Here is a 23,777-nt window from a genome sequence, read left to right as displayed (position 1 = left end):
TGGACTAAGGTGCGTCACAGTTGTATGCTATGATGATAAGGTGGTGATGTGTCCAAAAGTGCCCTAAGGTTGGCGGTCGATGTCGTATCACTGATGTAGGTTGAGATGTGATTGATATCACACGAGCAACAATTCTCGAAGAAGAAACAAATTTTCATTTCTATATTCGAACAACGATATCTAACAGAATTTTAAGTAATATCGAAAGAAAATAATATAATACACGAATATCGTTATACAATCGTATAATATTAAATAGTTATAATTCTAAAGAATGTCAGATTAGAAATATAAAGTGAGAGAACTATGGCCGAAAACTTTTGCTCGACATTGTACGTACATGTATTCGTATATCGCTGTATTATTCAGAATAACGTGAAGATTACGATTTATCAGGAAATAAAGTAAAAGGAGACAGAAAATGATGTGCATAAATAGCGCGCGAACGACGTGTCGACATCAAAGCCGTGTCGACGTGTCGAGCCGGGAGCTACGGAGGAAGTGCGAGGTCGAATCGGATTTCTTATTGGTTCGTTCCAACAATTTTATATCGGTAATTAAATTTGAAAATATTTGATATTTTGTGAAAATCCATTTGATAATTATCGAGTATAGAGCGTGAAACGTGTTGTCAGTATCGGTATTCGGGAAATCTTTTTCTCTACACGTATGACCATCGCTCGGCGTTCCTTTTCAACTTCTAAAGCAATTTATGTTTAACGCTATACGTGTATCATCTAACTATTTATTTTATAACTGTTATAGATAAATTGAAGGCAAATTTAGATAAACATGTTATATATATGAAAAATAATTATCTCTCTCGTCGAATAAGTTTAGACCAGGCTACGTAAAAATGCGGTCGCCTACTTCGAAATACGTTCAATTAATGTTAAGTACGTTTCTCAAATGAAAGAATACCGCATGTTTCTACAAAATTATCGCATCGAAACGGAACCATCTGTTACGTCGGGCGACATTCTACCTAGACCAGGCCACACACCGCTCACACGATGGCAACCAAATGTCAGCACGCGTTCACTGCGTGTCTTCGATAGTCTTAAGAGCCGGTCATAAATCTTATGAATTTTTAAGGTCCTTCAGACCGAACCAAACATCTGCGCTGAGTCACTGTCTAAAGGTTATTTTTTATTACGAAAAGATAGGAGAAGTTCGTTTTTCACATGTACGATGTTTCACACTAGCAACTTTCTCTCGGGGGCGATTAACACCCTTCCACCCCAATCCAGAAAATTAATCAATTACCAGAGAAGTCCTTCCCTCACTCTCCCAACAAGAACTTGGTCTTAACAAATCAGCTTTTCTCGCATTAGACCCACCCATCGCGAGTGTCCTCCGCTGCATCATCGTTACAGAAAGTCAGTCTTTATACATTTTTTGAACCTTCGACATCGAAGCGTGTGTCACGTAATTTTTGGGTTGGTCGGTGAAAATAAAATATAGTTGAGTCGTAACACAACTATTTACTTGGTTTTGATCAACCTTTATTATGAATTCAGCAATCACAATGTAACACGCACTGAATTAACATAAATCACAATTCACTCCAACCACGTTATGTAAGACTTAGTTACAACAATACGTTAACTACGCGACTTATAAGAGTAGAGACCGACATAGATATGTTGACTATTCTAAGGATACAGAATAAGTGAAGTTTTACCGACGATACTGTGTCTGAGGAAAGCTAGGGGTGGGTGTGTCTAAGGACACGGGACTATCGGATTTGTCGATGACAATTTTGGTTAAGGAAGTGAGGGCAGTAGACACCATCTCCGATTGGATAATAGGACGGTTGGTGGACCAGGAAGGGTTTTAACCGCCCTCGCGAGAAAGTTGCCAACGGAACATACCAGATGTGGAGGAAACCAACTTTCTAAGCTAACACGTGGTAGACAATAAACGTAAAGGGAAATTTAAGACAGGAAATACTCGCTTGGTCCGAAGGACCTTAACTATAAAAATGCCAAGGCCCCCTGGTGGGCACTTAAGACTATCGAGGGTGCGCGCCAAGGATATGCAGACATCTGGGTGCTATCCTGTCCGTGGTGTGTGGCCTGGTCTCTGATATGAATTGACGTTACACGTGCGTCGTGTACAACACCTTGTTACTCTAGCTATCGATCGAATTTAATTGTATGTTTCTAGTCAAGAAGTTGTTGGAATAAACAGTAATTATATAAGTCTATAAGTGAATTTTAACGTCATTATCTAATGCGATAATTTTCTATCGATTTTACACTTCTGCTTTATAATTTTAGGAGGCGCTGACAGCGTTCAACCAAAAAATAAGACATGGAGTCGTGTATGAGCGCAAATTGCGCGGCAGCGTTATCGTCAACGCCAGACTCCATTTTTACTCATTTCATACAAGTACTGTTGGCAAGCCTGTGTACTTTAAGCAAAAACGGGGACTATCCAATCGATCGGACGGAAGAGATTTTGGTTTCGGAAAGAGAATTCGATTTCGTGATCGCGGGAGGTGGAACGGCGGGTACTATCCTTGCTCATAGATTGACGGAAGTAATGGATTGGAAGGTTCTACTGATCGAAGCTGGAGAAGATCCTAATCCCATTACCGACGTTCCCGGTCTCTTCGTAACGTTGCCCGGCCAGGTTCAGGACTATTCTTACAAGGTATGAAAATTAAAGTAAATTAACGCTCGGGAAATCGATCCGATTCGTTGCCAAACCAATCACGGCAAAAGTTATTTTCATCGACGAGTACGATTATTCGCAAGTTTTTGTCTTCGAAGGAAGAAAAGTACGAAGAACGAGAAGTTCTCTGGGTAAGCTTGGTCTCGAGGTGTGCCCTTAACGTACCTTCGATCAACCGTTTCTGTTCACAGGTGGAGCCTCAAGAAGGTACGTGTCAGGGTAGCACGAATAAGCAATGCAGATGGTCGAAGGGCAAGGTTCTTGGTGGTAGTTCCGTCATCAACGCCATGATACACGTGTTTGGGAACGACAGGGACTACGACAAATGGGCCAGTCTAGGCAACGAAGGATGGAGCTACAAGGAAGTGCTTCCGTACTTCAAGAAATCTTTGAATTGTCCGGCAGAACATATAGCTAAGTGGGGGGAAAAGTATTGCGGAATCGGTGGGCCGATGAACATCAGACACGACAATTACTCCTTAACAAACATCCTAGACATCGTCCTAAATAGCGCACACGAGTTGGGATTCAACGTTCTCGAACCACTGATCGGTGATCGTTTCGTTGGATTCGGTAGAGCAATGGGCACCATGGAAAATACGCGTCGCGTTAATACCGCCAAAGCTTTCCTATCTCCCATCAAAGACAGAAAGAACCTGTACGTGATGAAATCCAGTAGGGTGGACAAGATTCTATTGGAAGGTGATCGAGCGACCGGTGTTCGCGTCACCTTGAAGGATGGTCGATCGATCGACGTAAAAGCATCGAAGGAGGTGATTCTTTCCGCGGGAAGCATCGCTAGTCCTCAAATAATGATGCTTTCGGGAATCGGTCCCAAGGAACATCTGACAGAAATGGGAATACCGACCGTGGCCGATCTACCGGTCGGAGAAAATCTTCAGGATCATATCGTTTGGTTAGGAATGCACATAGCTTACGTGAACGAATCGACAGTGCCACCATCTGCAACGTTTTTGATGGACGCAACTTACGAGTATCTAGCGCACAATTCCGGAGAATTAGCCGCTACAGGGATCAATCTTCTCGGTTTTGTCAATGTCAACGATCCTAGTTCCGTGTATCCGGACATTCAATTCCACTTTGGCCATTTTCCACGTTGGAACCCGGTCAAAGTAGGATCTCTAATGGCGACGTTTGCGTTTAACGACGAATTGATACGAGAAACGCAAAAAAACATCATGGAGTCGGACGTGCTCTTTCCTTGCGCTGTTTTATTGAATCCTAAGAGTCGAGGAGTTGTAAAGTTGCGCAGCGTCGATCCGGCTGACCCTGTCAAGATCTACGCGAATTATTTAACCGAACAGGAGGACCTGAAAACGTTGTTAAAATCCGTCGACACTGTCAAGTCTTTGTTGAATACCGAAACGATGAAGAAGCACGGTGTGTGGTTGCGACATTTCGATATTCCCGGATGCCGGCATACGCAGCCCGATTCTACCGAATACTGGGAATGCAGTATCAGACACGTAGCTACTTCGTTGTTTCACGCGGCTGGCACGGTTAGAATGGGACCGTCTAACGACCCCAGGGCCGTCGTGAATGCCAGATTGAAAGTACACGGTATCGACAAGTTACGAGTGATCGATGCGTCGATCATGCCAAACATCGTTAGCGGAAACACTAACGCACCGACGATGATGATCGCCGAGAAGGGAGCGGATATGATCAAGGAGGATTGGGGGACAAGAGTACACGTGGAACTGTAAAAGGTCTGGCTAATGTACGATGTATTTCATAATATCGTTAGAGTCCGATAGAGTTCGATACGCGAAACACGCAAAAGCACGAAACGAATTAATAATCCACGAAATTACACGAAAGTTATTTTTCTCCTGATTATAATAACAACGATAATAACGATCTGTATCGCGTACTGTAAAACGTAGTAATAAAATTAACTTCAAGAAATTCGTCGATCACTATTTTTAACAAATAGGATAATTCAAAGTATTCGAATGGTTCACTTACCGTGTAACTTGCGAACAATTTTCAAACTGCGTCACACGACCGTTTCTCTGTTCTAGAACTGCAATTCGCAGGTAATTGCATCGTAACATTCCGATGCATTTTACGCTTCTTTTGCAACTCGGTGAACGCACTTACGTCTCAATACCAGTACGTTTTGCCCGTAACAACGACAACTCGTCGACATGCAGGGCAAGTCGCAAAGAATTTATTCGTTAAAGAATCGGCATCATTTACAACAAAATATCTAGCAGATCGTCGAACGAACATCGTTTTATGTGGTAGCAAATTAATCGAAATTCGGTGAAAATTTGTAACTACGAACCATTCCATGAGATTCGTTCGCAACTCTACTCGTTCGTTCACGAGAAATCCAACTTTCGTAGAATCTAGTCTATGATGATAGCAAATGAAAAGCAGGAGGTGTGGATTTCGCAAGGCTTTAACCAGGAAACGAAGCGAAATGACTTTTCTAATAAATGAAAGCGTGCAACACTCCGAGCCGTTGCAAAAAGTACGGGGTAACAGGGGGACGTCGCAAGAAACAACGCCATCGCCTGCATTTCCGTCGATCTCCGACAAGAACAAGAACCAGGCTGCCACTTTCCTTCTCAAATCAATCGTCGATGGTCAGCGATATCCGTAACAAAGACCCTTCCTGTGGCCAACCGAGCCTTAGGTTGCATCCATTTGTATATCGACGTCTAACCGAGTCGTCGGGTACCACGGTTTTCACCTCGGCTCCGGATAAGTGTTTCAGTGTTTTAATGTTACCATATACTCGATAGTTTTTAGCTTTAACGCGATAAAAACGGGCTTTACCGCGTAACGTATGTATAAAAAGTTGACGGAAAGTGAATTCGATAGTGTAAAATTAACAATTCGAAAGATCGTCTTTTCTTCGCTTATGTTTTGCTTCGACCCAACGACGATGGTTTACTTTAGAAACGCTTGATTCGCCGCGTTTTCTGGAAGTGCTAATGTAAGTTTATGTAATCTAATATTAACGTCTTTCGCGTGAAAGTAACTCGAATAAGAAGCCACGTGCCTGTCATCAATTAAGTAATAAATAAACTACTAACTATATCGAACAAATAAATTATCGACCAACGAATAACTTTTTTTAAAGATTTTTACCATAAAGAGGATATTAGTGACAGGTAGCACTTGAAGGGCTAAAAACACGACTGCTTTTGAAGAACGAATGGCAATCACCCCGTGACGTTGCTTCGTTCCCATATGTAAACGACGAAGGCGATACAACCAACCCTTTGTGGTTTAAACGACGTTCGGAAGCTTTTTCTTCCGCTACTGGGCACAAACGGCTCTGCATTGGAAGAGGATAGAAGGAAATACAATCGTCGTTCTCGTTTTCCGTTTATCACATCGAATTACACGCTTTTACAACCGTAAGCGTAATTTAACTAATTATAAAATTGTAGAACCTACGTAGATCGAAAATCGGAAACGTTAGAAATTCCAAAGTAAAACGAAAGAAGATATTTTCGTCCTTTCGAACGATCGAATACCCGTTAGCAAAATTTGTATCTACATTTATCGGTCGACTTCTCCTATCCAGTCGTTGCCGCTAGAATTCCTTTGCCCAGAAACTACTCCGCACTAACACGTCGTCAAAATCAATACGTAGCATCCAAATTCGTTCTCCTCGACGGTCAAGCCAACCATCGAAAAGATCAAGAAGGGTTATCGACTCGAGAAACGATGTCGTGGGTGCCTCCGGATCTAGCGAGCCTGTGTTCGCCCCATTCCACCGTATCAACCTGTCAACCGCCTACGTTCATGTTTCTCACGCTCGTCGCTCATCTCTTCGGTTATTCGAAAGACTCTTATCGTTATTCGTTCGATGATTTCGATTCTCAGAGTTCGCCATGGAAATTCGATCGAGTCGAAGAATCGAGAAAATCAAAAGCCAGCGTAGGATATTTCGCAGGCTCGCGGCAAGATGGTATTTACGGCCGGAAGATCTCGTTGCCGGACGATCCTGCGTCAATGAAATCACCGAGCGGAGTTTACGATTCGATACTTTGGTACGATCGTGGAACTTTAACGAGAGCCAAGGATGAAAGCGACGACAGCCAGGCCGTTAACGCTAAAATAGGTTGGTCGATGGCGAATTTAACAGGAATTTACGATTTCTATCGACGAACGGGAATCGTGGATCGACCGATCGACACGCCGGTTACGATTTACAATGGCTTTGTTGCCGAGAAAGGTAAAGAACGATCGATTTTTGTATGCGCGTTATGTGTTTTTGTTTGGCAACTGCACAGATTTCACCCTTTCTTCCCGATTGTGAGATAAAAATCGTGGAAAGTGGTAGAACGAAGGAAATTAGACGTTTTTCTTGGAATATGAATATTTTATTCTTTTATCGTGTTTTATCTTCCTCTATGTTGTTTAACGAAATTCGATTTGATTAAAATTCGCGTATGTAACGTTTGAATCGTAGTATGAAATTATTTAGCATTATTTTATATGTAAGTTGACACAAAATAACGACGTCGGAACATTTCAAATAGCTACTATGTAAGTGAAAGTATTTGTCTGACGTGTTTATTTTGCAATTAATAATCCGATAAGGTTAGAATATAAACATATATGTAGTATCTAAAAAACATTTACATAACAGAGTGAAAACTCAAAGCAAAAAAAAATTCTTTAATCGTTTACTGCTTAACTCGAATACATATTTTTTTAATTTACGATGCTAATTTTTACAGGAAAAACGTACGATCAACCACGATGGATAAACGATGCCACGAACGGACATCCACGTTCGTTGACTCTGAAAAATCAAGCGAACGACCAAAATTATAATCTACGGGCGACGCAACAAATTTTCATGGACACCGAGATCACCGTGAATTCGCCGCAAGCGACGAACTTGCCAACGAAAGTGTACGATTTCGTTATCGTTGGAGCTGGATCGGCAGGATGCGTCCTTGCGAATAGACTAAGCGAAGTAAAACATTGGAAGGTAGCTACCTGGTTCGTCTTTTGGTTTTAATTTGGAATCACGCGGAAACTCTCGGCGTTGGTAGTGGTGGTGCGATTAGCTTGGAAACGATTACTCGAGCCAAGATAAGTCGAGGAAAAATGCAATTATCTTTTTCTTCGAGTCTTGGTTTACGAGAAGATCGAGTTTGAATATTCGTATACACACGCACTTAACTAATTTATTCGATGTCACCAATTTAGTTGTTGGCCAAGTGGCAGCGATTTCTACGTGCTTCAAACGACAAATTTTAGTTCACTTGCTGTTACTCGTGGAATAAAACCTGCAGACCGGTCGTAAATACCGCCAGTCGTACAGCGCTGTACGTATTTAACATATTCGTCGTACAGTCCATCGTCAGTGACCTATGACGAATCTTTCGTTTTCACCGCATCGTAAAAAGTAACTATTTTTACATTTTAAACAACGTAAAAAGATGTTCGTTTGGACGAATGGAAATATTCAGTGTCTAAAATATTCGTTTTTCAAAGTAATAAAGTACACCTTTCGAATGAATATACAGTCAGTCGAGTTTACAGGAAGAAAAATCGTTGAAATTTTTATGTAGACAAACAAGTCTTGCGCTAAATTCCATTGTCGTTCAACGAACAGAAAGGATACGTTTTTACGGACACGTGGAAATAAGAATTAGCGAGACTTTTACTAACGTGGCGCATTGCAAATCGGTGACTAACGGCTGACTAACGAATAACAAGCCGAAGCGATCTAAGCGAAGATTGCGGCAAAATTCTACAGCGAAACAATTAAAATGATCGAGATAGATAAAGGGAAACTCTGCGCTTTCAACGAAATTAAAGCTACGGAAAATGCAGCTATAGTACACGTAAAAAAAGATGTATAAAATCGATATTAACGAATTACGAAAAACTTTTGCTTTTTAAAAAATATTTTATGCCGTAGCACGCTTTGTTGCGTTCGATTCGTAAAGCTTGAGAAAGCTGATAATCCTCTCGTTGAAAAGTCGAGGGCTTCTTTGAAACGGGTCACGGAACAGAAGATCGTCGATGATTATGTCGTGACCATTTGAAGGCTTCGTAGCGATTAAAACAGGCCACGAAACGCATCACGCTTATTGGATTATTTTGAGAATCGTCGACGACGATGATTCTAGATGTGTATCTTCAACGACGATATCTTGCTAATTTACTATGATATCACGATTTAACGATTTAACGATTTAACGATTTAACGATTACAAATGCCCCACGTAGAATACAGTTACGATTCATAAGTAAATAACATCGACTAAGAGAAACTATTTATTTCCAAACTTTTCGATCATTTTTAGATACTGTTGTTGGAAAGTGGCACGGAAGAACCAATGGTAGCCGATATTCCGGCGTTCGCCTCTATGTTACAAGCCAGCAATATCGATTGGATGTATCGTACGCAACCGGAGCGACACTCTTGTCGATCGAGACGGGGTAAAAGTTGCGCGTGGCCAAGGGGCAAAGTACGTATTCCGATGTTCCAACATCGAACGAAGAAATTAATTACCGCGAATGAACGTACCGAGAGTTTGAAATTTCAGAAATACCAAACGATCGATAAAGACTGTCAAACTTGGAATATTTCTTCGTTTATTATTTACAAAGTTACAAGTATCTGGACTTTAAAAAGCGTATCGTCTTTCGTATAGGTGATGGGTGGTTCCAGCAGTATCAATTATATGATTTACATTCGTGGTAATCCGAGAGACTACGACGAATGGGCGGAAGAAGGGAATTACGGGTGGAGCTACGAAGAAGTTTTGCCATATTTTCTCAAATCGGAAAATAACAAGAATCCGGAGGTGACGAATCGATCGAAGCTTTTAAAATCGCAATATCGAAAGCGAATGAACAGGTAACGGAGAAGATGGAATAAAATCGGTATTTTCTCCAGGTCGTGAAAAGGAATCCATACTACCACAAAGAAGGAGGCTATCAGTCGGTAGAACGATTTCCATATACCGACGTCAACGCAGAGATCCTATTGGACGCCTGGCGAGAACTCGGCCACGAATCGGTGGATTTCAACGCGAAGAGTCAGCTGGGCGTGATGAAACTGCAAATGACTTCTGCTCGTGGAATGCGTCAAAGCGCGAACAGCGCGTTCGTCAGGCCCGTCAGACGCAAACGGAAAAATCTGACGGTCGAAACCGAAGCTCACGTCACGAGATTGTTGATAGACGACGAAACAAAACGCGTGACCGGTGTCGAGTACGTTTCGACAGCCACGGGATTTACAAGGTCGGTTTCAGCTAGGAAAGAGGTGATTCTGTCAGCCGGCGCGATCAATTCGCCTAAAATCCTGATGCTGTCTGGAATTGGTCCAACGGAAGAGTTGAGGAAACACGGGATCACGGTGGTCAGCGATTTACCAGTTGGAAGGAATCTTCAAGATCACGTGACGATGGATGGCGTTGTGATCGCGCTAAACGTTACTTCGACGAGTAAAGACAACGATTTGAAAGAAAATGACATTTTCTATTACGAGAAAACCCAGATGGGACCACTATCCGCCGCTGGTGCCATTACCTGTGGCGTCTTCCTGCAGACGATTTCTCAACGCGAGTACGATCTACCGAACATACAGTATACGTTCGATGCCAGCAATCAGCAAGACTATCTGAAAGATCCGGAAGAATATCGCGAAACAGCGGTCGAACCGCTGTCCTATTACGACGCTATTAACGTTAGACCGATTTTATTGTCGCCAAAGAGCAGAGGATATATACTGTTAAACGATACCGATCCGTTGTGGGGACCACCGTTGATCTATCCCGGATATTTTACGAGCTATCCCGACGCGGATGTATTGGTCGAAGGAGTAGAAGCTGCTTTAGAGTTGTTTCGTACGGACTCGTTTCAAAAATATGGTTTCCGACTGATCGATACACCTCTGCCTTCGTGTAGACATTTCGTATTCGCTACGAAGGATTACTGGAAGTGCGTGATGATGGAGTACACGGCAACGATCTATCATCCGGTAGGTTCGTGTAAAATGGGGCCAGATTGGGATCCCGACGCGGTCGTAGATCCCATGCTAAGGGTATACGGAGTTAGCGGGCTGAGGGTCGTCGACGCTTCGATAATGCCAAAGATCGTTAGGGGGAACACGAACGCGCCTACTATCATGATCGCGGAGAAAGCCAGCGATATGATCAAAGAGGACTGGTTGCATGGTAAAAAGTTTGTCTAGGGCGACACCATCTAAAGCGAGTACAGCAACGTTCGCGGAAACAAACAACTTTGAATTGTACGAGTAGCGAGGCTTTGTTAGCGTTTCTACGTTGAAACGCGAAATTCTTTTCAGGGTAGAAAGGTAGAATGGGGTAGAAGAGATTTATAGCCTTTATATACAAATCGATACAACGAATAGATCGCGGAACTATTTTTAGAGCAACAGTTAGCACGAAATATTAGTTTCAAACTTAGAACATGGATTACTCGGTGAAAAAAACGATTACTTTCGGAAACGTACTATAGAAAAATTCGTATATACGCGTACGTTCCTGTACAAGTATCTCATATCGTATTAGGTTGTCCGAAAAGTATCTTTCTGTGAAACGTCGTGGTGTTTATCTGAACAGAACAAAACGGATCGTACGTAATTCGACAAAATAATATAAAACAAAAAACGTTGTGCGTCTATTATTTCCTCGTAAAACGAAAGAAACTTTTTGGACAACCTAATATTTCATCAAGTATTGATATTTCTTACGACGTAACGTAGGTTAATGTAATTCGCGGTTAGAAGTCTCACCGCGCAAGATATTATGCGCAATGACACAGAGAAGGTATATAATTGTTAGTCAGAAACGAATAAGTAAAACCTTAGACTTTAGACCAATATATGCCACAATACGGTAGATGAACTCGGTCTAGTACGTTCTTTCTTATCGCGCTTCGATGGAAACGAATAAACATTACTCGTTTACTTGGACGTATCGCGTGTTGCCTGCTGTTAGGCTCGTGCGAACTATCGCGTCTATTTCACTGTGACATTCGAACGTTCGTACATCTATGTATTAAATATTTGTATATGTACAACGAATATGTTTGCATCTAGAAGATAAGTTCCATGTTATTCGTTGATAGGCTAAAATGCGAGTAGATAAGTACCTTCGTCCGGAATATCGAAAGACCAACGAAGAATTTAACGCTATCGTTCATCATCTTACCTGAAACAGAAAAACAAGTCGTATTACCTTTTTATCCTACAAACAGTCGAATAAAGATAAATTCACGCTTCGTTAACACTTTCAGCTTGTGTTACTCGTGCGTCTTATTTATTTATTCTGTACTTTCGCCAAATGCGAAGACACGACGACATCTTCCAGATCAGCCGACGAAACCTCCTTGATGGGCGAATACAGCGACCGGATTTTACGAGACGATGATCGCTTTAAACAGTCGCGATCGATGTTTTCGAAAGCGCAAACGATCGTAATCGTCACCGCGTGAGTAAATTGTTGTGTCAATCGTTGGCCGAAAGGTGTCACCCTTATGGCGATTTAATCATAACGGAGATTTCCGTCTCTTTGCGATTCTTGCACAATAACAAAACCTGAACTTTATAACTATGTCACGAATCAGTAAAGATGCAACGAAGCTCGTATAATTATTACTTGGCATCAAGATATCAAAGTGCTAAACTAAGTGCCCGTCGATAATTAGATTATCGATAACGAACAGCTGTGAAAAGTATCTATTACTGTTGCTCCAATTTTTTCTGCCAACGTTTTTTTTTTCTTTTATTGGCACGATTACGGTACGATATAATTATCGTCCGTTTTTTTACGGCAGAAGCTCTTAAGATTCTATATTCTACCCATTTCCAGTGACCTCCGTCTAATAACTGTACGAAGAAAGGTAATCTTCTAGAAAACATCGGTGAGCATCGCGAAATATGCGAAGACCCGTGGTTATTATCGCACAATCTACTTTTATGATTTTCAAGTCGACGATTCTTCGATCTGGATAAAACCTGATCGGTAAACCAACGATACGGTTTCGCGAGTTATATCGTTCTCTGTTCGATATGGAAACAATAGATTCGTTATTTACGATCGTAAAGTTTCGATTCGCTAAAATCGATCGATAATTAGAAAAGTTTCCGACTAAAGAACGACTCGACTAATAAATTAATATTTCTCTCGATCGCATAATGGTAAATTCTCTGCAAAATTTCGTTCCTTCGAAAAGACGAAACACGATGATCCAACACTCGATTACGATCATGGCCACTCGTCGCTGTAAGTATAACCGACATCGCGTAGAAACGAAAAACTTTCACTCGAAGGGTCTTTCCCAATTTTTCAGATACGCGGTAGTATACGGACGCGATATCATACAATTGGAGTGAAAAGGCAACTTGACCAAGGCGATTTCAAAATCGCCTGGGCGAAAGTGAAATGCTTCCGTCTAACGTATGGTACTTGTAGAATGCGGCGATGACCACGACCGAAAGCCGAGGAGCAAGGGATAATCAAACAGAAAGAGAAGGAGAAAGCGTGCGAAAAATGCAAAGCTGTCGTTCGTTCTCCGGATCTTCGTCTTTCAGTCCACTAATATGCCACGAAAAATCGATCAAACGCGAATAAAAATGCTACTCGAGATTGCTGTTTGATAAATACACGCATAGATTATTTATCGCGTGGTAAACATTTTTGAATCTATTTTTATTCGTGTTCGTTTCGCTTTCAAAAGCGATTTATGAGAACGTTGCGGTATTAAAATTCACGCAGAGACGATCGATCAACGGTATAAAAGTAGAACTGTTTAATCAGAGATTTCTTCATAACGAACCTAATGTTTATTCCAATAAATTTTTTTTCCATATTCCCATAACGCAATTATATAGTTAGACACTCTTTATCCATGTCGTGCATGTCGTTTTTACATTATTCACCTATGATATAAAAAAGAAGAATGTAAAACGGGTCACGATTCAAACGATATTATGCATGCTAATTTGCAAATATGATTACATCTCGTTAAACAAAGCGTATGTAGTACGTATACAGCGTGGCATAACGATCTTTTCGACGAGCAATAACTTATTTCGTGGGAAGTCCCCGTAATCAAATGTCCACTAAAAATACTTGTCACCGTTGATCGTTTACGAAAGCGAAAATCAAGTTTCGGTAACTTATCTTAGTCTCGGCAGTATCTTTGAACGATCGAATGAAACCGTCGTATGATTCACGAACCGATTCGGCGATAAACATAGAACGCCAATTTTTCAAATTAGATTTTTAAAAATCTGAAAATTGATAAAATTATACAACACAAGACGCTCTTATCTATTTTATATAGGCGTTAAAGGATCGCTTCGTTGGAAGTTAGTTTGATGAATCGACGTAGACAGATACGGTCAATTAAACCGGTACCAGTATATCATAAATGGTAAGACTCCTAATGGATACAACGACTTCTGTGATTCTAGTCACATAACCATCGTTGTAGGTGAAGGTAACTGGATATTTGTGTCTCGGCGTCTAAATCGGCCAGTTATTCCACGACATCGACGCTAATTTCAGTAAAATGTTTGTAGAATGCCGGTGCATGTAACGCTGGTGTAACGATCGTGGCATCGGTCACCGATTGGCCACACATACGAAACATTTCACCCCAAGGGTCAGTAGTGGTCGGATGGTAGGACCAAAGTGGTGGTACTACGGGTACGTTTTATACGTAGAACGTGATGTTCGAGCATTCAGTCTTTCGCTTTCTCTGCGTTCGCGAGTTGCTCGATCGGCTTCCATGCATGCCTCCACGCATGGTCCACGAGGATCGTGCCTTTTTCTCAACCTCGCGGAATATACCTAGTCACGCGATCGATCGTTCGAACGATTTTCGTAGAACGACAGTAGGAATCGATAGTCCGAAACTGGAGAGTGAGTATCAAAGAAACGATGATTTAGCGATGATTTAGTGTCGTGGAAATAAAATAAAATCTACAGAACCGTTGGACGAGTAAAGTTGAATGGAACAAGTGCTGCAAACGGTAGTGTCAGAAACGATGATTTATTTGGTGAACACTCTTACGTTTATACGATTATTGTCTACGTTTCGTGAAAGTAACACGATACTTTTTTCAATTTTTGAGTCATGATTAGGCGTCGTTAAACGAACACGAAAAATACGAGAGCGATTTTTTTTAACCGCGCTTAATTCTGTTTGCAGCGTTCCATTCGACGAATCAAAACGAACTTTCTTACTATTTCCACCGACGTATAATACACTTCTCTTGTACCAAAAATACCAATCGTTACGAGCGAATGACGAGATCCGCAAAAGGAAAAGAAAGTGTATCGCGACCCTGACTAAAAATGTACGATCGGCAACGAGCGACAGGTTGCCCGTGAATAGCGATGTCACTGGACTGCATCGTTAAAAAAAAAGAAAGTTATGCAAACGCGAGATAACTTGGAATCGCTTCGCAGCGTGCTTTGTAGTTGCTTCTCGTCGAGTACTATATCGACGACTGACAGTCGGGATGACGAGTTTCGTGCCGGTGAATATAAGCCTCGTTAACATGTAAGTGAGAAACCGTGTTTCCAAGTTTCAGGTTTATTGTCTCGTGATGATACGAAACGTCACGAGCAGCAGTGCATAGAGCGATTAAAGAATGGTGGACACGTAAGTCGAATCGTTGAAAAAGTGTTTCTCGCGCAGGTGTAAAGTTTCAGGAGTTAATTTTACTTCCTTTATCACTGTGTATACAGAAAAATATGTCTTTTCTCGTCTTTGTGAGAAGTCTTTATAGGAAATAAATCACAAAGAACTCGCTGACACAAAATTCTCATCTTCCTCAAGAAGCTTACTCTTGTCAGCGAATTTTAACATATAATTAAATCAAAGATCAGGTAAAATTCTTCGCAAAATTTCCGATTGACAAGAACGTTATTTCATCTCTTTGTAGATTTTCTCAAGCATACGTATTAAGAAAACGTCGGTCTGTCACTCGCGAATCGGACGATTCTTTTAATTCGTCGCGAAGAATTTACTTTCCACGACTTGCAACGGAGCTTTGTATAATAACAGGGCTCGATGACATCGTTCGATTTTATTATTACAGAAACAGACTTTCCACAGCGCGATCTCTTCTTTCTTCGAGAATGTTCAGAACCTTCGACGCGTAACAGAGACTCGAAGAAGAAGCAAGAAGAAAAAAAGAATTGAAACTCGAATGTTTCGTTCGAAACGTAGCTGTAATCGGGAAGATTTGGCGGAAAAAAAGTTGATAAAAAAACGGCAGAAAAATGAGTATCGTGACAGCAGCCACGTTGGCGGTAAAGGGTGCCACTGTTCTACTCGGGAAGGTGGCGATAATTCCTATTATCATAGCGGCTCTAGCATACTACAATTACGATCTGATGGATCCTGAGAATTATCCTAAAGTGACGAAGAATATAAGAAAGGAATACGATTTTGTGGTGGTAGGAGGTGGATCGGCTGGAAGCGTGGTTGTGAACAGACTTACAGAAAATCCTAAGTGGAATGTGCTGTTGTTAGAGGCTGGAGGACACGAAACCGAGATAACGGATGTCCCTATACTATCCCTTTATTTGCACAAGAGCAAAGTGGATTGGAAATATAGGACTCAGCCGCAAGATTCCGCTTGTCAAGCGATGATCGATCGACGATGCTGTTGGACCAGAGGAAAGGTTGAAACATTTTTGTAGCAAAGAAATACTCTGATTGAATATTTTATTAACGTTAGAACGTTAATTTTCTCAAAAATCTCTATTTCCGACTTTTCAGTAATTGCGAAGATACAAAGTCGGAAACCAGTATATTTTCACGATTGAAAATATTTAATATCTCTTTTTAATGGTATTGTAGGTTTTGGGTGGCTCGAGCGTGCTTAACACGATGCTCTATATTCGAGGAAATCGACGAGATTTCGATCAGTGGGAAAGTTTCGGAAACCCTGGATGGGGTTACGAGGATGTTCTGCCTTATTTCAAAAAATCTCAAGATCAAAGAAATCCCTATTTAGCTCGCAACACTAGATACCATGCCACTGGTAAGACGCTATATTTTTAATACAAATATTTATTAACAAACAAGCAAGCTAAAAACTTGGATCTTCTTTCTTTTATATCTCGATTTAACGAATCGAAGGGCATTATACGGCCAATCTTATTACGTATTACAGCCTTATACCTAAGTGATTTTTCATAAATTATTATCAGAATACGTTACTAACGCATTAATGTAACACATATTATTAACAGAACAGATTCCAATCTTTACGTAAGGTGAAACGAGTATAATTGTAAAATACTATAGAAAGAAAAATTCCTCCGTTAAAAGAATACGCGTGAAAGATTACACGTTATATTTTGATCATTCGCATAAATATCACTTTCTTTACTAACAATTAGAGTGGCAATGATTAATCGTTATAGCGATAATGTCCACCAAACTGATATACGAGATCTAAGAAAAAAGTGGTTAAGTTGGTTGTGATTTTGCTCTAATGCGTCCGAGACTTCAATTCCATACGCAAGTGATTCAAATTATAATTGATCTTGCCGAGCAAGAGATTTTTAAAATACGTGCAACAATTACGATACATCAGAAGAGCGAGTCTGTTTGTAGAGAGATAACAAATTGATTTTCAATGATAACATGGCATTTGCATCGCATTACTAACGATATGCAGGGTGGTTGGTAACTGGTGGTACAAGCGGAAAGGGGGTGATTCTACGCGAAAAAAGACGTCGAAAATATAGAATAAAAATTTTTCGTTTGAGTAAAATGTCTCGTTATAACGGATCTCACTGTAGATCGTAGTCTCGATGGAAAAATTAAAAAAAAAGAAAAAAAAATTAAAAAAAAATTGTTATTCTATATTTTCGACTTCTTTTTTCGCGTAGAATCACCCCCTTTCCGCTTGTACCACCAGTTACCAACCACCTTGTATATAAAATATCCATCGATCGTATTCGTGCTTCTATTCTCTTTTCTCTCAATTAAAATGAAACGATCTCTAATTCGACTAAATATTTGTCGTTTCTTCTCGAAGGAGGGTACCTGACGATTCAGGACTCGCCCTACAACACACCTCTAGGAGTGGCCTTCCTACAGGCCGGCGAAGAGATGGGCTACGACATAGTAGACGTAAACGGAGAGCAACAGACGGGCTTTGCTTTCTACCAATATACCATGCGAAGAGGAACGAGATGCAGCGCCGCGAAAGCATTCATCAGACCCATTCAGTTACGAAAAAACTTTCATCTATCCCTGTGGAGTCACGTAACCAAGGTCCTGATCGATCCACGAACGAAAAAAGCCTACGGCGTCGAGTTCATCAAAGAAGGCCGGAAAGAGGTAGTCTACGCCAGGAAGGAGGTCATTCTCTCGGCGGGTGCCATAAATTCTCCTCAGCTGTTAATGCTCTCGGGAATTGGACCTAGACAACACCTGGAAGAAGTAGGAATTACAGTGGTGCACGATTCTCCCGGAGTTGGACAGAACCTGCAGGATCACATCGCGGTTGGTGGTCTAGCTTTCTTGATCGATTACCCGATCAGTACCGTGATGACTCGCCTGGTGAACCTTAATTCCGCTCTACGGTACGCCATCACGGAAGACGGACCATTAACCACGAACGTAGGCTTAGAGTCCGTAGGTTTTATCTCGACGAAATACGCAAATCAAAGCGACGATTGGCCCGATATAGAATTCATGCTGACCTCTTCCTCCACTAGCTCCGACGGAGGCACGCACGTGAAAAATGCTCACGGACTCACGGACGATTTTTACAAGCAAGTATTCCAAAACATTAATTACCGCGACCTGTTCGGGGTGTTCCCCATGCTTCTCAGGCCTAAATCTCGCGGTTTCGTGAAACTAAAGTCGAAAAACCCTCTGGATTATCCCCTGATGTACCACAATTATTTGACCCACCCTTACGACGTGAATGTCCTGAGGGAAGGCGTGAAGGCTGCGATAGCTTTCGGAGAGACGAGCAGCATGAAAAGATTCGGTGCCAGATTCCACAATCGCGCTCTACCCAACTGTAACCACATACCTATGTTCACCGACGAATATTGGAACTGTGCCATACGACAATACACTATGACGATCTATCATATGAGCTGTACAGCGAAAATGGGTCCACCGACCGACCCCATGGCCGTCGTCGACCCCGAACTCAGAGTCTACGGTGTGACCGGGTTGAGGGTAATCGACGCGTCCATTATGCCGACGATCACCAACGGGAACATAAACGCACCGGTGATCATGATCGGAGAGAAAGGCGCGGATTTGGTTAAGAAGCAATGGCTATCACGGAGGAAGAGGGACAACGTCACGATCGTCGCAACGTGACTGGAAGAATTCTTGCCGAGAAATCAGCTTGTTCCGTCGATCGCCGAATGGATGTACTTGCCGCGTTATTTCGTAAATAAGAAATAAGAGAAAAGGGACTAGTATCGAGATCGATGTAGATCCACATAATGGAAATACCGTTCTCCGTCGATACGGCCGTTTGATTAGGCTTTTAATTTAACGATACGGAGGAACGCAAGGAGATGCGATCGTTTAATTGTCGTTAGGTTAGCTTATAAGTAATTTGTAAGTAATTTATCGATCGAGGACTCGATGACGTTAAAGGAAATGCGTATTTTATATTTTTTTCACACGACTAAAGGATAGGAAATGTGACCGTCGTAATGTACGATCGAATCGTTTCGTGGTTACCTATACTGCTAACCACGTAAACGTATCCGATGCGAACCTTTAAAATCTGAAAGTGAGAAACAAATTCGTTTTCCGTTAGCGAAAAAGGAACATATATGAAACAGATGTTCTAAAATATCAATCCTATTCTAAAATAGAGTTAAACGTTCTGAAAGAACTTTTCGATAAGCGTCCACTCCTCGGAAATTTATGGTTTACCGATGTCTTTTTCAATCCTCTCACTTTCTTCTCTTGGGCCAGATCGAAAGTTGTCGGAAAGAGAGAAAAAAAAAAAGAAAAAATGAAAAGATACCAGAAGTAAATTCCGTATAACAAGAACGACTTTGCTCGAGTCCAGGCTATTTAAGAATCAACAATTTTTTAAATATTTTTTTCTACTTTTATATCGATATGTCATCGTCGTATAATTATCATCGTGTTCTCGTTTTTATTTCATTCTCTGTTACACAAGGAATAAGAAGGAAAATATTTCGCGTTTAACTGTTTTCCTACTGGAAAAATTACCGATGATTAGAGAAAGACGAAGATAAAGCATGTGACAGCTTTGGCAAACTCGTTTTAATTTTTAAAATTCCCGTATTACAACATAATCGATAAGCAGCATTTACACGTGCTCGATCACCCAATGAACTACTTACTTATGCAACATGATGTATGACCCGCCCCTTTATACAGGGTGTGGTGATATTTTTCTGGGTTTAATCGAGAAGCTATAAAGTCGTGAACGAACGTCGGTCAACGTAAGCGAGAATCAACGATCTGTTGATGCCTAGAATGTAGATTTAACGAATTAAATAAATAAGGTAGTCGGTACCAACGATCTATTACATAATATTGTGATCTACTTTCGACTCGAATAACTATGATGCGAATAATGCGAAACGCGAGTACGTTTTATTTCAATTTTAAATACCGAAGGTTCTGCTTCTGGAAAGATACTGTAAGAAGCAAGCGAGGTATCCGAAGGAGACTTCTAGGTAGGTTTGTAAAATCGAGACTAACTATTTAATTTGTTACAGATGATATACATATGTAGAAAGTAATAGATAAATGCTAATTCGAATAATTTATACGTAGCTACAACATTCGTAACTAACTTATTCGTAAATTAAAGAAACGAATGCGCTACCTGTGACCAAATAATATTTATTTTCCTAAATCATGATATAAATGTCGTTACCATTAGAACTTGTTGATTTTGTAAATAATTAATACCGTTATTTATTAATATCGTCAAATTCACCGTATACAATATGTACATATTTTAGCCGTTGTCGATGTTCCGAAAGCTCGAAAACTAGAATAATAGTAATAGTAGAAATAGTGGGAATATTTAAGTTACGTTAAGTTAATCAATTATAGTTAATTAATGGCTGCAACGGGTAGCCATCCTTAGTTTCCAATGAAGCACTTTTTTTTATCAGAATCTACGTTTCATTCTCATAGCATGAAATTTCTGTAACGACACGAGAGTATGTATTACCGAATTATACGAAAATTAATGTACTTGGACCTGATTAATCGGTATGTCAATTCTATAGTACTTTTGATAGCCACTGTAGCATTAAGTAAGGTTTTTTGAACGTTAGTCTTTTTGCAAAATTTACCGAGCCTGGCAATTTCAAAGGTAAATGTACAAAGTAAATACACTTGCAATTAGTCACCGTGAAAGGTAACCGTTCTATAATTTATTGTATCAAAAAATGTGAATGAAATAAATATAGACACGAGACAAATATGTTTATTCAGAGGCGATAGACCTCGAAATAGAAGCTTTACTTTCAACTACCTTACAAATTATCCTGCAAAGAAATATCTTACAATACCGTGTTTGACGAATGATGGAACATCGCATTCATCGGTCAATTGCGGAATATGAACTGGATCGTAAACAATTTTTCCATCGCTGAAATGCGATAGCCGAATTACATTGCCAGTTACATACCTCTTAAACGTCCTTGAACGTATGCTAGACGAATGAAAGTACACTTCTCTTGCAATGCGTTACGTAAATCACACAACGATAATAAGAGATTCTAACGATTTTTTCCTCTTTTCGATAAAACACGTGCTCTTCCTGCGTGCGTTACCTGTAACATCCAAAGTAACGTCAAACATATGTACCTACGTGTTAAATAATGTTCGTTCTTCTAAATCGGCGCTGTATTTGCATAAATTTGTAGCCAAGATGGTTAAAAAATATTTGACGAACGCGCGAATATCCTTAAACGAAGAAAAAAGTATCAGTTAATCGCTCGAGAAATGGAATTTTCAGGCAATTCGACGTCTGAATGGCAAAAAACGATCGATTAAGAGAGATGGCAAATTATTCGAGATTGCCTAAATCTCCATTAATTTTTCAAAATCGTCCAGAACGATTTTTACGAGAATTCTTGTAGATTATGCAACGATAATTTCGACGAAATTTCAAAACAGTTTTACGCAACTAATCATTCTTCCTTTATGGGTTTCTGAGATTGTCGAAAATATTGCGCAATTGATGCCTTGTTGCGTGCCCAGTGAAACAAGTGGATACAATGGTTCGTAAATAGTCTACGTATAGTCATGGAATTGTCAGTGTTAACGTCGGTCAAACTGCTGACTAAAGGATTATTATTTAACGCGTAATTGCAGCCATGAAACTTCAACGAGGCTGAAGAAAAGTAAAACGCACTACATGCACGTGATGCACGTCACGTAGGTACGCAGCGATCTCTGAACGCGAGATCCTGAAAGAGAATAAGATTCGCTGTGTACGCTCCTCCGAGCTCTTCTTAACCGATAAAGAAGTAAAAATAAATTTCACTTGGCGTATAAAAGTTTTTCGAAAGAAAAACGTCTTTTAAAATATTTGCAACTTGATCGAAGAAATAAAAGGAACGTATAAAAACGTTTTTCAGATGATTTAACGGTAAAATATCTCGGACATTTTGCAAGACAGATAACTGCGTTAACACGTCGAGATGTGCCGAACTTTCTCGCATGGCACGTGCGTTACGAGTAGATTGCGTTGAACTTTCCGAAAGAAAGATACTTGAAACGGTTGCTTTTATCGAAATGTCTCTCCCAGAGACGCCTTGAAATCTTAGATAAGCTATTTGGTAATCGCGAAGGACTGGAATTTCTACGTATACAAAGTGTTCGATCAATCGTGATACAATCGGAAAGAGGGGAATTCTACGTGAAAAGATAAGCCAAAAATATAAAATAAGGTTCATCCGTATGACGCTTCGTTTACGAGAGAATAAAATTTTCGTTTATTCGCTAATTAGCCAATACTAATTCGCATAAATTTTCAAATTTGATTTTATCACAGACAAAATTGTATTCTATGCTTCCGCACAGTGAACTGATTGCCGATTACGATTGGTGATAATCGCTGGAGCATCCTGTATAAATGAACAGGCAACGCGATGACTCGTCAAATATAGCTATAAAGAGAAATAAAACCTTCTAAACCCAAACGCAGAAATTATACCGAATTTAGACAAAATCAATTTATCAGCGGAAAAATCGAAGCATCATTTTTTACCTTTTAATTTTAAGCGTAATTTCGCCACATAATTCATCGATTGTACTACCATATGCATACATTCGCGTATTAAATTACACGTATTAATTACACGTATTAAATGCTGCGTGTGTCGAACTAAAAAGAAACCAATTAAATAAATAAATCTAGAACGCAGTTGTGGCAGAAAATCGCGTAACAACTTGAACAAAGCTATTCAAAGAAAGTAGTACACATTGGAATAACTTTCGGGGACATTCGCGTCAAGCTGCTTTCAATGGCGCTACATTGTTTTCAGCGAACATGCCAACCACCGAAAGTTTGTAAAATGTAACGCCGATTGCGATCGCGAACGATAAAATTACGAATTAAAACGCATACACAGCCGAAGAATTTTACGTTTCAACGACGAGACAAAAACGACGAGAAATCGTAATTTCCTCGCTCTAATTAATAAAGTCTGAGGAAATCGAAAAGGTTGCGTCACGTTTAACCCACGATACAGCAAAAATGTACGTTCACGAGAAACGCAAGCATAGGTAGTAACGATAATCTGTCACGCGCCATCTAGTATCGTAGTTTGAAATTTTTAACAGGACACTCTATGTTACTTCGACGAGAATCGAATCGCGAATGACAGGGCGAAATATATTGGACCAAGTGTTGAAATACAACGATATCAATCGCATACAGATGAGATGATTGATCGAACGGATTCTTCCCTTCGTTGCCCAGCGATATCTCCACTAGCGTGCGTTCGTGAGATGTACCAGCGCATGCATGAATTCGAGAATTCGGCGGAAGAAGCGTAAGGATATGGATGGAACATTGGGCACGTCGAGAAGTTACTAGAAGGTTCCGT

At 40.5% G+C, this 23,777-nt stretch overlaps 4 protein-coding genes across 7 annotated transcripts in view; 3 read left to right on the top strand and 1 right to left on the bottom strand.

Moving 5' to 3' along the window:
• LOC126863432 (flotillin-2) overlaps window positions 1–23,777 on the bottom strand; it is an 87,561-nt gene that overhangs the window by 34,125 nt on the left and 29,659 nt on the right. The gene's annotated exons all lie outside the window — the stretch shown is intronic.
• LOC126863426 (glucose dehydrogenase [FAD, quinone]-like) lies at window positions 421–4,608 on the top strand. Of its 3 annotated transcripts, none has more exons than XM_050613575.1 (3): window positions 421–529; window positions 2,283–2,658; window positions 2,871–4,608. In XM_050613575.1, exons 2-3 carry the CDS (start codon window positions 2,317–2,319, stop codon window positions 4,404–4,406), a joined length of 1,878 nt encoding a protein of 625 aa, XP_050469532.1. In that variant the 5' UTR covers window positions 421–529; window positions 2,283–2,316; the 3' UTR covers window positions 4,407–4,608. The 3 variants fall into 3 exon arrangements, with proteins under 3 accessions (XP_050469532.1, XP_050469531.1, XP_050469533.1); XM_050613574.1 differs by having other exon boundaries at window positions 460–553; XM_050613576.1 differs by lacking the exon at window positions 421–529 and adding an exon at window positions 2,107–2,157.
• LOC126863419 (glucose dehydrogenase [FAD, quinone]-like) lies at window positions 4,748–11,952 on the top strand. Its single transcript, XM_050613556.1, has 5 exons — window positions 4,748–6,898; window positions 7,407–7,663; window positions 8,991–9,155; window positions 9,342–9,494; window positions 9,587–11,952. The coding sequence occupies exons 1-5, from the start codon at window positions 6,388–6,390 to the stop codon at window positions 10,883–10,885; spliced, it is 2,385 nt and encodes a 794-aa protein (XP_050469513.1). The 5' UTR covers window positions 4,748–6,387; the 3' UTR covers window positions 10,886–11,952.
• LOC126863424 (glucose dehydrogenase [FAD, quinone]-like) lies at window positions 14,397–21,120 on the top strand. Its single transcript, XM_050613572.1, has 4 exons — window positions 14,397–14,585; window positions 15,770–16,358; window positions 16,537–16,720; window positions 17,726–21,120. The coding sequence occupies exons 2-4, from the start codon at window positions 15,954–15,956 to the stop codon at window positions 19,030–19,032; spliced, it is 1,896 nt and encodes a 631-aa protein (XP_050469529.1). The 5' UTR covers window positions 14,397–14,585; window positions 15,770–15,953; the 3' UTR covers window positions 19,033–21,120.

Source organism: Bombus huntii, chromosome 3 (assembly GCF_024542735.1).
Source record: "Bombus huntii isolate Logan2020A chromosome 3, iyBomHunt1.1, whole genome shotgun sequence".
Lineage (NCBI taxonomy): Eukaryota > Metazoa > Arthropoda > Insecta > Hymenoptera > Apidae > Bombus > Bombus huntii.
Note: the sequence above shows the minus strand (reverse complement) of the source record. Positions and strands in the feature narration are given on the sequence as shown.

Bases quoted from the DNA above. Each gene is read 5' to 3' on its own strand.
- LOC126863426 (XM_050613575.1), top strand. From the start codon at position 2,317: ATGGAGTCGTGTATGAGCGCAAATTGCGCGGCAGCGTTATCGTCAACG. The intron at 2,659-2,870 runs GTATGAAAATTA...TTCTGTTCACAG, and splicing joins TTCAGGACTATTCTTACAAG to GTGGAGCCTCAAGAAGGTAC.
- LOC126863419 (XM_050613556.1), top strand. From the start codon at position 6,388: ATGTCGTGGGTGCCTCCGGATCTAGCGAGCCTGTGTTCGCCCCATTCC. The intron at 7,664-8,990 runs GTAGCTACCTGG...GATCATTTTTAG, and splicing joins GCGAAGTAAAACATTGGAAG to ATACTGTTGTTGGAAAGTGG. The intron at 9,495-9,586 runs GTGACGAATCGA...TATTTTCTCCAG, and splicing joins AAAATAACAAGAATCCGGAG to GTCGTGAAAAGGAATCCATA.
- LOC126863424 (XM_050613572.1), top strand. From the start codon at position 15,954: ATGAGTATCGTGACAGCAGCCACGTTGGCGGTAAAGGGTGCCACTGTT. The intron at 16,359-16,536 runs GTTGAAACATTT...ATGGTATTGTAG, and splicing joins GCTGTTGGACCAGAGGAAAG to GTTTTGGGTGGCTCGAGCGT. The intron at 16,721-17,725 runs GTAAGACGCTAT...TTCTTCTCGAAG, and splicing joins CACTAGATACCATGCCACTG to GAGGGTACCTGACGATTCAG.